The sequence below is a fragment of the Drosophila albomicans genome, chromosome X (genome assembly GCF_009650485.2).
Source record: "Drosophila albomicans strain 15112-1751.03 chromosome X, ASM965048v2, whole genome shotgun sequence".
Taxonomy (NCBI): domain Eukaryota; kingdom Metazoa; phylum Arthropoda; class Insecta; order Diptera; family Drosophilidae; genus Drosophila; species Drosophila albomicans.
The window spans coordinates 5,072,620-5,087,263 of record NC_047627.2 but is presented as its reverse complement, the minus strand read 5'-3'; the positions used below and the strand labels follow the sequence as shown (position 1 = coordinate 5,087,263).

At 39.8% G+C, this 14,644-nt stretch overlaps 1 protein-coding gene across 1 annotated transcript; it reads right to left on the bottom strand.

Annotated features, from left to right (window-relative positions):
* Window positions 1-6,165: 6,165 nt before the first annotated feature.
* On the bottom strand, window positions 6,166-7,041 carry LOC117568240 (uncharacterized). Its single transcript, XM_034248721.2, has 2 exons — window positions 6,889-7,041; window positions 6,166-6,819 (listed from the first exon to the last, which is right to left on the bottom strand). The coding sequence occupies exons 1-2, from the start codon at window positions 6,892-6,894 to the stop codon at window positions 6,229-6,231; spliced, it is 597 nt and encodes a 198-aa protein (XP_034104612.1). The 5' UTR covers window positions 6,895-7,041; the 3' UTR covers window positions 6,166-6,228.
* Between the last annotated feature and the right edge of the window lie 7,603 nt (window positions 7,042-14,644).

The window sequence follows — 14,644 nt, the reverse complement described above, 5'->3', positions numbered from 1 at the left end:
CGATTTATGTTATGTTATATTTTTAAAATATTTGAATATAATAATTGAAGTATTATTAAATAACTAAGGTTTGAACTTTTTTTAAAAAATCGCAGGCGAATCGCAGGCGAATCGCAGGCGAATCGCAAGCAAATCGCTAATCGCGGGGCGAGAAAATAGCGTTGAAAACACAACTTATGTTAATTTTGAAAACACAACTTATGTTATATTTAAAATATTTGAATATAATAATTGAAGTAGTATTAAATAACTAAGGTTTGAACTTTTTTTCAAAAATCGCAGGTCAATACAGGTCATGTATGTCATACATGTCATGTATGTCATACACGTCACGTATGTCATACATGTCATGTATGTCGTACACGCCATGTATGTCATACATGTCATGTATGTCGTACAAGTCATGTATGTATGACATACATAACGTGTATGACATACATGACTTGTACGACATACATGACTTGTACGACATACATGTCATGTATGACATACATGACGTGTACGACATACATGACATGTATGACATACGTGACGTGTATGACATACATGACATGTATGACATACATGACCTGTATGACAAAAGTTCGTGTATGACTTAGTTATTTACGAATACATGAATTATACGACATTCATGACATGTTATGACATACATAACGTTACGTTTTCATGACATTTTCTGACATACGCGATGTATTCGCATGCGATGACATTCGTGACTGCGATTTTTGACAAACATGTCAAACCTTATTTATCATTAATAATACGTCATGTATGTTATACACGCGTATGTCGCAGGCGTATCGCACGCGTATCGCAAGCATCATGTCATGTGTATGTCATGGGCGAGAAATGTTTGAAAACACAACTTATGTTATATTTTTAAAATATTTGAATATAATAATTGAAGTAGTATTAAATAACTAAGGTTTGAACTTTTTTTCAAAAATCGCAGGTCATACAGGTCATGTATGTCATACATGTCATGTATGTCATACACGTCACGTATGTCATGTATGTCATACACGTCATGTATGTATGTATGACATACATAACGTGTATGACATACATGACATGTACGATATACATGACTTGTACGACATACATGTCATGTATGACATACATGTCATGTATGACATACATGACGTGTACGACATACATGACATGTATGACATACGTGACGTGTATGACATACAAGACATGTATGACATACATGACCTGTATGAAAAAAGTTCAAACCTTAGTTATTTAATAATACTTCAATTATTATATTCAAATATTTTAAAAATATAACATAAGTTGTGTTTTCAAACATTTTCTCGCCCCGCGATTGATGCTTGCGATTCGCCTGCGATTCGCTTGCGATTTTTGAAAAAAAGTTCAAACCTTAGTTATTTAATAATACTTCAATTATTATATTCAAACATGTTAATAAATCGCTCGCGATTCGCCTGCGACCTTAGTTGTTTAATAATACTTCAATTATTATATTCAAATATTTTAAATCGCAAGCGAATCGCGAGCGAATTGCAAGCGAATAAATCGCGAGCGAATCGCGCGCGAATAAATCGCGGTTCGCATGGCGGACACAGCGGACATGGCGGACATGGCGGACATGGCGGACATAGCGGACATGGCGGACACAGCGGACATGGCGGACACAGCGGACATGGCGGACATGGCGGACATGGCGGACATAGCGGACATGGCGGACACAGCGGACATAGCGGACATGGCGGACATAGCGGACATAGCGGACATGGCGGACATATCGGACATGGCGGACACAGCGGACATGGCGGACATGGCGGACATAGCGGACATGGCGGACATAGCGGACATGGCGGACATGGCGGACATAGCGGACACAGCGGACATGACGGACATGGCGGACACAGCGGACATGACGGACATGACGGACATGGCGGACATGGCGGACACAGCGGACATGACGGACATTGCGGACACAGCGGACATGGCGGACATGGCGGACATGGCGGACATAGCGGACATGACGGACATAGCGGACACAGCGGACATGGCGGATATGGCGGACATGGCGGATATGGCGGACATGGCGGACATAGCGGACATGACGGACATGGCGGACATAGCGGACATGGCGGACATGACGGACATAGCGGACATGGCGGACATAGCGGACATGGCGGACATGGCGGACATGACGGACATAGCGGACATGGCGGACATAGCGGACATGGCGGACATAGCGGACATAGCGGATACAGCGGACATGGCGGACATAGCGGACACAGCGGACATGGCGGACACAGCGGACATGGCGGACATGGCGGACATAGCGGACATGACGGACATGGCGGACATAGCGGACATGGCGGACATGGCGGACATAGCGGACATGGCGGACACAGCGGACATGGCGGACACAGCGGACATGGCGGACATAGCGGACATGGCGGACATGGCGGACACAGCGGACATAGCGGACATAGCGGACACAGCGGACATGGCGGACATAGCGGACACAGCGGACAAAGCGGACATGGCGGACATAGCGGACATGGCGGACATAGCGGACATGACGGACATGGCGGACACAGCGGACATGGCGGACATAGCGGACATGGCGGACACAGCGGACATGACGGACATAGCGGACACAGCGGACATGGCGGACATAGCGGACATAGCGGACATAGCGGCCATGGCGGACATAGCGGACATGGCGGACATAGCGGACATGGCGGACATAGCGGACATGACGGACATGGCGGACACAGCGGACATGGCGGACATAGCGGACATGACGGACATGGCGGACACAGCGGACACAGCGGACACAGCGGACATAGCGGACATGGCGGACATGGCGGACACAGCGGACATGGCGGACATAGCGGACATGGCGGACATAGCGGACATAGCGGACATAGCGGACATGGCGGACATAGCGGACATGACGGACATGGCGGACATGGCGGACATAGCGGACATGGCGGACACGGCGGACATAGCGGACACAGCGGACAAAGCGGACATAGCGGACATGGCGGACATGGCGGACACAGCGGACATAGCGGACATGGCGGACAAAGCGGACAGAGCGGACACAGCGGACATGGCGGACAAAACGGACACAGCGGACATGGCGGACAAAGCGGATACAGCGGACATGGCGGACATGGCGGACACAGCGGACATAGCGGACATGGCGGACACAGCGGACATGGCGGACATAGCGGACATGGCGGACATGGCGGACATAGCGGACATAGCGGACATGGCGGACACAGCGGACATGGCGGACACAGCGGACATGGCGGACAAAGCGGACAGAGCGGATACAGCGGACAGAGCGGACATGGCGGACAAAGCGGATACAGCGGACATGGCGGACATAGCGGACATGGCGGACATAGCGGACATGGCGGACATAGCGGACACAGCGGACATAGCGGACATGGCGGACATGGCGGACATAGCGGACACAGCGGACATGGCGGACATGGCGGACAGAGCGGACATGGCGGACATAGCGGACACAGCGGACATGGCGGACATAGCGGACATGGCGGACATAGCGGACATGGCGGACATGGCGGACATAGCGGACACAGCGGACATGGCGGACATACATGGCGGACATAGCGGACATGGCGGACATAGCGGACATGGCGGACATAGCGGACATGACGGACATGGCGGACACAGCGGACATGGCGGACATAGCGGACATGGCGGACACAGCGGACATGACGGACATAGCGGACACAGCGGACATGGCGGACATAGCGGACATAGCGGCCATGGCGGACATAGCGGACATGGCGGACATAGCGGACATAGCGGACATAGCGGACATAGCGGACATGGCGGACAGAGCGGATACAGCGGACATGGCGGACATGGCGGACACAGCGGACAGAGCGGACATAGCGGACATGGCGGACATAGCGGACATGGGGGACACAGCGGAAACAGCGGACATAGCGGACATGGCGGACATGGCGGACATAGCGGACATGACGGACATAGCGGACACAGCGGACATGACGGACATAGCGGACATAGCGGACATGGCGGACATAGCGGACACAGCGGACATGGCGGACACAGTGGACATAGCGGACATAGCGGACATGGCGGACACAGCGGACATGGCGGACATGGCGGACACAGCGGACACAGCGGACACAGCGGACATGGCGGACATGGCGGACACAGCGGACATAGCGGACATGGCGGACACAGCGGACATGGCGGACACAGCGGACAGAGCGGACATAGCGGACATGGCGGACATAGCGGACATGGGGGACACAGCGGAAACAGCGGACATAGCGGACATGGCGGACATAGCGGACATGGGGGACACAGCGGAAACAGCGGACATAGCGGACACAGCCAGTGTTGCCAAAGTTTGTTGAGAAAAAAAGCTGTTTTTGACGGGAAGAACGATGCAAAAAAGCTGAAAAATTAGGGAAAAAAAAAAGCTATAAAAAAACTGATTTTTGAATTCATTGGATTTTCTATATTTTGAAACATATTTATGGAATTTGTACAGCAGCTGCTCTAATATTCACAATAACATATTTGGAGAATTTCATTAAAACTATTCTCATTCTCCTAATTTTTATTGTCATATGTTCATCCAGTTCCTATCATTTTTAGGAATTTATTAGGAAGGTTATACTATATCTATAGCAGCATTTGTCAAGTCTGTGCAAGCCATAACTGTAAATGCATGATTTAGAATAAAATGTATTTCCATTTTAAGTAGAAAACAACGAGTAGAAAAACGAATAGCGCTGTCGTCTTCAAAGTATTTAACTTTTGCTTTTTGGTCAAAATCAAATCAGAGAGTTGTGTGGTGATAGTATATTTGTAGTAACTGTCTTCCGTGTCGTCCGATATTTTTGTTTTTTAATACAATTAAAACACACTGATCTTAAGATCAATTCACTTTCGCCTTTAGTGACGCTACGATAAGAATTGGCGCGTTCTTAACAACACTGTACAATCGATTTGACACTAAAAATGTTGGCAAGCATCGACAGAACAGCTACAGCAAATATTGTCCCATAATTTTGGGCAAATAGAAAAAAAATCTAAAAAAAGCATTTAAGTAAAAAAAAGCCAGAATTCCCGCTGCCCGTTTGCTTTTTTTTTCAAGTAAATGGTATTTGAAAAAAGCCAGTATTGACGGGAAAAAAGCGACTCTGGCAACACTGGACACAGCGGACACTTTTGGTACAAATGTACCAAAACTGGTACATTTTTTATGCGTTGGTACATTGGATCACTTTTTTACATTTTGGTACATTTTTAATATGCCTGTTTTAGTATTTAAATTTTTCATAAAATTTTATGTTCACATATATTATTTTAACAAATGGCTCTGTTCCACCAGACACAAATTTTGTATCAGTTAGAAATTGAACTATGACTAACACTGGAAAATATCGCATACAGTCGATTTGCGATGACAATTGACAGGATAATTGAGAAAATATGTATGCGCCAATGTAAGGCCCACTACGTAAACAGTTATTTATTGTGAATCACAATTTGTGAAATATAAAAAATCTTTCGTGTGGTACATTTTTGTGAAATACAAAAAAACTTTCGTGAAAAATGTTTGGTACATTTTTGCTAAAATTGGTACATTTTTTTCAAATTTTTGGTCCAAAAATTTTTTTTGGAATAGCAACCGTGGTGGTAAGTTATCAAATGAAAAGTTTTTTTTATAAAGCAAAACAATAATACAATTTAATACATAAAAATACAAATTTGAAATATGCATACTTAACTTAAGTCATTAAGGAATATAAACATAAAATCCGTTATAAAGTTTAACGTCTGTTGCACTGTTATTTTAAAGAACACAGCTGTAGTTTCTTGATTGCTGCCATTTGTAATGAAATACTTAGACAACAAACTCGAACTTAATGACCACTTAAAGTTTATGTTAAGTTGTTAATTCAATGATTGAGTAAATCATTTCAATAGTGTGGCTCCCTCTACAGTGCAATCAATGCTCTCAATTTTAAGTCTGCTCATTAGCGCCATCTGCCGTGGAAGTAGCCGAAGCTTAAGCAAAGCTTTAGTTGAAAGCACTAATCAACGATTTTAAACAAATCTGGCAACGCTAAAAAAGCTAAAAGACATTTGCCGCTTGGATTCAAATCATTTATTCGGTTATCAAGCTCATTTTACATTTTCGCTGTTTGCATACAAAGTATGCTACACTTAATCGTTCCACCAGCCAGCACCACCACGAGAGCCACCGGCACCGGCACCACCATGGTTCACAGTGTAATCGAACTGGGCCGGTGGACCCCAGGCATTAGCGCCAGCGCCAGCACCAGCTCCAGCTCCCTGCCAGCCGCCAGCACTGCGTCCAGCACCAGCACCGCCTTGCCAGCCACCAGCACCGCCACCGCCATAGGCACCAGCACCGCCGCCATAGCTGCCAGAGCCGCCAGCGCCAGCTCCTTGCCAGCCACCAGCACCGCCGCCGCCATAGCCGCCAGCACCTCCAGCTCCTGCGCCTTGCCAGCCGCCAGCACCGCGTCCACCGCCAGCACCTCCCTGCCAGCCACTAGCTCCTCCAGCACCACCATAGGCACCAGCACCGCCGCCATAGCTGCCAGCACCAGCACCGCCGCCTCCAATGTGAACCTTGGTGTTGCCATGGGCCTGAGAGACATGAGAGACGAGGCCAGCGCCAATGCGAGAGCCACCGCCAAAGCCACCGCCAGGCAAGTAGCCGCCACCGCCAGCACCACCGCGTTGTCCAGCACTAGCCATGGCCAAGGTAGCGAGCAGACAGACAAAGACCTGCGGAAGAAGGATGAAAGGATTAAATTCGTGGCTTGCAAACTTCAAACTCTTTAATCCCTAAATTACCTTCATGTTGATGTAAAGTTCTTGATTGAAGTTTTGAGTTGGTTGTGTTTTGTTTTGTTTTGGTTGCTATCGGGGCGCAGCTCCAATTGCTTGTGATGCTTCTGGTCTGCCACACAGCACAATTTATAGCTGAAGAATTTCAGCCACTTTTCGCTAATGATCTGTTGACTCTCGAAGTGAAGAAGCGAAGCAATAACAAAAAACACAAAAAACCTAAAATCCAAAACCAAAAACAAAATAATTTAATAACTTTAAACTAAAAAATTAATAAATGAAAAACACGAAAAACATTAACATTTATTTTGTTATTGTTTCGTTGCTTAACGCTTCATTAGATTCTGTGCGCACGCCACGGCTAAAGCAGATGATAAAGCTCAAGCAGTCAGACAGACAGGCAGCCAATCGAACAGGTATTTCCGAGTGCCTTTTGCGTTGCCTTTAATTAAAATGCGAAATCAAATTAATAAATTAATTGCAAGCAATTATACGTGGCAATTTGCCTGCGGCACGCTTAGCTCTTTGTTTAAAAGCGACAACGTGTGGACGCATTGCGTCCAGTTCAACGCTGCTGTCGCCAGCGAGCGCAAAGTTCCGGCTTCGCGCACATTGCGCATACGTCGTGTGGGCCGTAGACAAACAGCTGAGCTGCCCATATTTTTTTTGTTTTTTTTTTTTTTATTTTTTTTTATAGTTATACCCAGTTTTTTTTTTATAACAAATCGTACTAAGAATTGCTATGTGTGAAGCTGCCTTTCACACTCACAAAATGTGCAAGTTTTGTAGGCCCAAAAGCTTGGGTATCTTGTAGCCAAGCCCTATAAGCTAGACCTACTTTTTACTCACTATTTTTTTTTATTTATTTTGAAAGTGAACTCATCACAATGGCAGCAAACAGTCTGCGCCTGGTTTATGCAATTAAAACTTACGCAACGAAGTGTTTAAATTTGTAACACCATCAACACATCAAGAGCGAATGCAGCGAAGGTTGCTCAGCATATCCCTAGTCTGAGATGGTTGAAGCACAGTCAGGTGCCAGGTGCCAGGTGCCAGGTGCAACGGCCAACCTGCCACTCCTTCAACAACTGGACAAACAAAGAATGTGCAATTCGAAAGTAATAAACTAAATGCTGCCCTAAAGCTATGTTAGGTTTGTTGTTTCCAGTTTTGAGTAAAGATGACTCTTTATTTTTTTAAATGGTAAACGAATTCAATACAAATATTTTAAACATAGTGAATGAGACAAGTAATTATTATTTGATAATTTATTACCATCAAATTATTATTTTATTGAAATAGCGAATACAATTCCCTATTGGAATAAGATGAGCTAAGACGACTAAGGCCTTCAAGCTGTAATTTATATTTTATTATATAAAATATATTTATTATATAAAATATGAAGAACATTTTACCAAAATTCAAAATAAATTATGATCTCACTTTTAAGCTAAACTTAACAGATTGCTTAATAAGCTAACCATAAACCAATTAGCTCATTTATTAATTAATCAATAATACATACTTCAAAGACACCTAAAAATACGTTTTTTAATAGCAAACTACAAATTTGAAAAGTATATACATACATAATAAAAAATGATAAAATAAATAAAGGAGAATTAAATAAGTGACAAAATAAATACATCAAAAATTAAATAAATATATATAAATGAAGAAAATAAGTTTACTAAATAATAAATTTACTCAGAAAGAAAAAACATTCTAAAATCAAGAATAAAATCTTGAATCGTAATAATACATATGATGTAGAAATTGAACCAGATTCAAGATCAAAATTTAACAAAAAATCTAGGTTGCCCATTCTTAAAAATTCTAGATTATAATCTTGTGTTTCAAATGTTGAAAAATTTCCAAATTCAAAGTTAAACCAAGAAGCAAAATCTTAAATAAAGATCGAGACCGACTAGAGTTTAAACCCAAGACCAACGGCCACACACATAAATTGATTTACGAAATCTTTAATTACTGAACTAACAGCAACAATACCAAAGATTAAGTTCTTATTTTAAAGAAAGTGAATGCCAACATTTTAACAAAAATGTACAAAATACTTTCTTTTTAGGATCGAAAAGCTTTTCTTCTTGCTCGCAATATTCATTCATATTGAATCAAGATATTAATCTTGAAATAAGATGTTTTTATTCTTAAAAGGCAAATTTAATATAAAAATCATAATTCATTTTTTTAAACTAAAAATCTTATTTGAATACTTGTTTTTAAGATCGAAAAATCGACTTTTCATTCTAAATATTTTATTTTTGTGTATAAATAAATTGAGAAGAAATGTCAATCTGTTATGCCAATAAAAATGAACAAAAATAGTTGGGAAACATCAAATACATAAATAAAATAAGTTTACTGAATGAAAAAACTACAAATCAATGGGGTGAATTGCTAAGCTTATACGCAGACAATCCGTTAGCAAAAGACTTATGGTGTACAAATGAAAATAAGTGCAAATTGTAATACTGCACAAATTAGCTAAGAGTTTGTCTCCATTAAAGTTTGGCTAATGATTGTGAATTGCGACGAGTAAATGCATTGATATATGAGCAGAAAGTTGCCGAAAGCAGATCAACTAAATTAAAACTGTGTTTCTTATCAGCCAGGCAAATATCAATCGTATCTCTCTAATGGAACAAGTGCCGAGACTGATGAAACCGAAATGCAAACAGTAGCAGACAGATCTAGCATCGATCTAAATTGTAATGGGGTGCGAGTTGTGAGCAGACTTCGACTTCGACTTCGTCGCTCATCTCTCGACTTTCATGCACAGCAGAGCTGGAGAGAGAAAGAGAGTGAAAGACACTCTCTCAATCTTTTGGTTGCACCTGAGCCATGCAAAGCCGGCTTTATGCTCTTTCTCTCCAGCTGACAATTTCTCTCTTTCCTCTCTCTATCTGAGCTGCGTTTGCCTTCGCTGTCGGTGGCAGCTTCAGAGCTGCTGCTGCAGATTTGGCCAAATCATTCCGTTGGGAAGTTGTAACTGGGAAACGTGTTTGACGGATCGCTAACCGTTCACCGGCTTCGCGTTATCGTCGCTACTCGTCCGCCTCGTGCTATCGCCCAAACTTTAATCTTCAATCTCTAATCTCCATCTTCAACTTCATTACAAGCGCGCGCATTTTACACATTTGCATGTTGTGCGCGTTAACAAGTTAACGCCGTTTATCCACAACCGACAACCGACAACCGAACGAATCCTTGAACCCAAAACCGTGTCTGTGCGTGTTTACCATTTTATTGGATTTTTGTTTTTTTTGCTGTTGTTTTTTTTCGTTATTTCTCTGATGCTGCAACATCATTTTTCATCTTTCGAATATTTTGCGAAAAATCTGTAAAAATTGTTGTGTTTTGTTTTTTGTGTGTGCGCTCACTCAAAATAGTTGTTGAGCAACCAAAAAAAAAAAAAATAAAAAATATAAAAGAAATACGAAAAAACGAAAAACGACGACAAGGCAACGACCATTAAAAGCAGTAATTAATTTATTATTTGCAAACATTTGACGCAGCTCAAATTAAACGTCGAAAAGTTTAGTTAATCACAGCATAAATAGTTATTGTTCAAGTGGTGAGTGCTAAAAATAATTCTATACTAAGTTTAATTGTCCCCAAATGATTCTATTTAGCCTGGCAAATGATTAAGTGATTAGCCCAGATCTCTGTGGATCTGACATTAATATGTATTATGATAATAAATTAAGCTCGAAAATTGTGAGAGCGTCTAGCTAGCGTCGTGTTCATGGTCTATTAATTGTGCATTTTCTTTTTATTATAACTTATATTGGGCTCAGTGCAGCATATATATATATACACATATATTTCGTATATATCGGGCAAGTCAACAGAAGCAATTACAAACTGAAAACGAAAATCGTAAATTGAATTCAGTGTTTGCTGCAAATTCTTGGCAATAATTTCACACATTCAACGCGTTCATGTTGTCAGTTACAGTTTCCAGTCGCTTGTCTTGTTATTGTTTGTTGAATGTGGTTTTATTTTGCGCGTTTTACCGCATGCAGAACAAAAGACTTAGGCAACGAACTTGAACTAGCATGCAGCTCGCTTGGTACGTTGCGCTTGCGGTTTTTTGGGCAAACATTACACACATTACATTGCGTGGCTTTCTCTCCCTGACAAAACCAATTCTAAGTGCCATCGCTAATAAGCCAAACAGCAGCAGCCACCAACAACAGCAACAATGTTGTTGCAGGGCTCTAGATGAAGTTGACTGAAGTTTGCTCACTTGGAAAAGAGTTGACTGCGTCGCCTGCGAAACTAACTGAAATGGTATTAATTGCCACACACACACACACACACGCACGCATACACAATACTTGACTTTCATTGTCTTTGGCGTTTGCGGTTCGCCGTTTGTTGTTGTTGTTGTTGTGAGCTTATTATGCCGTATGCTTTATGTCTAATGCTTGAATGCTTTTGTCTTTGCTGCCGCTGTCGACGATGTCTTTGTCTTTGTCTCTTTTGGCTCGCAGTTTTACATACGCGTCGAGTTAATCACACTTTTAACTCCATTTCACATAATACTAATTTCATAATTTGCACTTCCATCGCCATCGCCAACGCCACCCAACGCATTTTCAAACAGCTTACTCGCTCGCCTGCTCGCTCGCATTTTCACTTTTTGCTCCACAATGTCGACGACAATGATTAAAATAAATCTCCGCCGTATCAAGCGCACATTTAATTTAGCCAAAGCAAAGTGCCCCCAAGTGCATGTTATTTGATACAACTTCATATAGACTTTTGCTCGTCTCAAATATATTTCTGCGCTTTTCCCAAAGCAGTTTCTATACCCGCTTTCCATAGGGTAGAAGGGCTTGCTTTGTGTCTGCAGTTAATATAACATAATATAAAAAAGGATCCGACCCCAGATAAAAATTGTAGAAGTTATATAAATATACAAAATATAGCCTTTGGTATTTTGTTTTGGTATTTTACGGTATATTAGTTTAGATATAAAATGTTGATATTACTATAAACCAAATATAGCCGTTGTTATATTTTAGAAGTTATATCAATATACCAAATGGTATTTGGTATTTTTTTGGTATTTTACGGTATATTAGTTTAAATAAAAATTGTTGATATAACTTCTAAAATATAGCCGTTGATATATTTTAGAAGGTATACCAATATACCAAATATAGCCTTTGGTATATTTTAGAAGTTATATCAATATACCAAATATAGCCTTTGGCATACTATAGAAGTCATATTTATATACCAAATGTAGCTTTCGGTATATTTTTTGGTTTATATCAATATGCCATAGCCTTGATATATATTTTTTTAGTATTTTACGGTATATTAATTTAGATCAAAATTGTTGATATTATTAGATCAATAAACAAAATATAGTCGCTAGTATATTTTAGAAGTTATATCAATATACAAAATATATACTTTAGTATATTATAGAAGCCATATCAACATACCAAATATATCATTTGGTATATTTTAGAAGTTATATAAATGTACCAAGAATAGCCTGTGGTATGTATTAGTATTTTTCCAATATTATTTTGGGTAAGTTTTAAGAATAATACCGAATTATATTGCGCTTATTCAAAATGGTTATCGGGTATCTCACAGTCGAGCACACTCGACTGTAGTTTCTTTCATCTTATTTTCGTTGTTGTTGTTTTCTGTTTTCTGTCTCTGTTGATGTGAAAACACTTTGGGGGCGGCTGCTGCGAGAACATTGCAAGCTTTCTGAGGCCCCTTCCTGGGCGTACAAATTGCCCCAATGCGCTGAGCAGCGAACTGACATCCAAAAGCTAACGGATCGTCATAATTGCAGAGCACCCATGCCAACTATCGTGTAACCATAATCGACATCACATTCAGTTCTGTCTTCTAAGCTCGAGGGTATCACGATTCTGGTAAGCGCTAGAAAACAGTCTGAAATATCTACTTTGCCTTTGTTTTATTTTATTAATTTCAGAGGAAATGTAGTAAATTCCTTAATTTTACTTTAATCTATCGCCTCTAAGATTAGCGACTTATAGTTCAGAATAAAAAAAGAATTTCTATGTTATATGCACATATTTACATATTTAATCCTAAGGTAAATGCTGCTAAATATCTGCATATATTAAATTGCTTTTATAATGACAAAATTTATGCTTCTACTTCAATTGCTTGACATTCTTCCGGCCCTTAAATAAATTTCAAAAATTAAATAACACAAAAGTTGAAGCATTTTAAGTGCAAAAAAGACTAACCAATAAAAATAATAAGAAATAATCGGGCAAAAGTGGATACTTTCAATATTTTTAAATACAAAATATAAACAACAAACTGTTTGAATATTTGTTCCTCTTATGGAGTGTAGAAATTAATAAAGATTATTGGAAAAAAAAAATTAAAAGGATTAATATATTCAGAAGTGACAAACATGTATTTATATATTCTTAGATTTCTTCGGTATTTGTTATGTGTTAAAGAATTAATAATAATAAAATTGTTATTTAATGCATTTCACAAAAATATAATAATAAATGTTAAAAAGTTATATGTTATTTACCTCAATTATTTTTTTGTTAGTAAAGACTAATATTTATAAATTCTATTTATTTATTTATTCATAATGGTTAGCTACAATTTAAATTGGCTATAATAATAATTTGCAAAAGTTTTTTTTTTTTTATTCTATTTACAAACTATCTATCTAAAGATAATAAGTAAATTCTATGACGAAGAGAATGACACAAGAATTGCAAAAGATGTAGCTCGTAATTTTATAAACGAAAATTATTTTAATAATTTAAATAAATAGAATTTTCTAATAAATACCAACTTTAAATATAAATTTTAAATAAAATTTTAAATACTTTCAAAAATAAATATAAACATTCAGAAATAGAATAAATATAAATATGAAATACAAATTTAGGCATTCCAATAAATACTTAGAAATATTCTTAAAGTTTTCTTTGCTGCTGCAAGGTATTAACGCTTCGGTGTTTGCTCGTTGTGTCACTTGTGAGGTTGAGATGTCTGTTGTTGTTATTTTGTTGTTCTTGTTGTCGCCGTGACTGTGACTGTGATTGTGTTGTACGTACGTGCGCACAACTGACAGCAAATGAAACAGTATCTACCATATAATCAGAGCGCTGTGGCAACCCAAAAAGCCAACAACAAATGACAACAAGCAGCAAGTGTTGAGGCAACGTTACAAAAAGGTATCTTTATCAGAGAGAGAGAGAGAGAGAGAGAGAGAGAGAGAGAGAGAGAGAGAGAAAGAAAGAGATACCAAGAATGAAAGTTAGTTAGTTACTCTTGTTGTTTCTGTTGTGAGTACACACAAAACGCAAACTAAACAATATTTGTCACTTTTTTTTTTTTTTTTTGAGTAGAATAGACTTTCATCATTCGGCACCCGTTTCAGTTTCAAAATAGATACTGTTTTTCTTCTTTTTTATTTTTGTGTGTGTGAAAAGCAATGCGACAATTTATTTATTGCTGCACATTTGTCCAATCCACACCTCGAGTTGAGTCGCAGCCCTTTTCATAATATGTATTCAACAATTCGGCCAGGCAATTAACATAATTATCAATGCTCCACTGCATTTCTCACTCTTTTTTCGTTTCGTTCAGTCTTTGCATTTGTCACACAAATTATGCATAAAATATAATAATAATAGTCATAGCTTCGTCTCTGTCTCTGTCTCGCTTTCGAATCGCATTCGAATCGAAATTGAAGCTGAAGTTG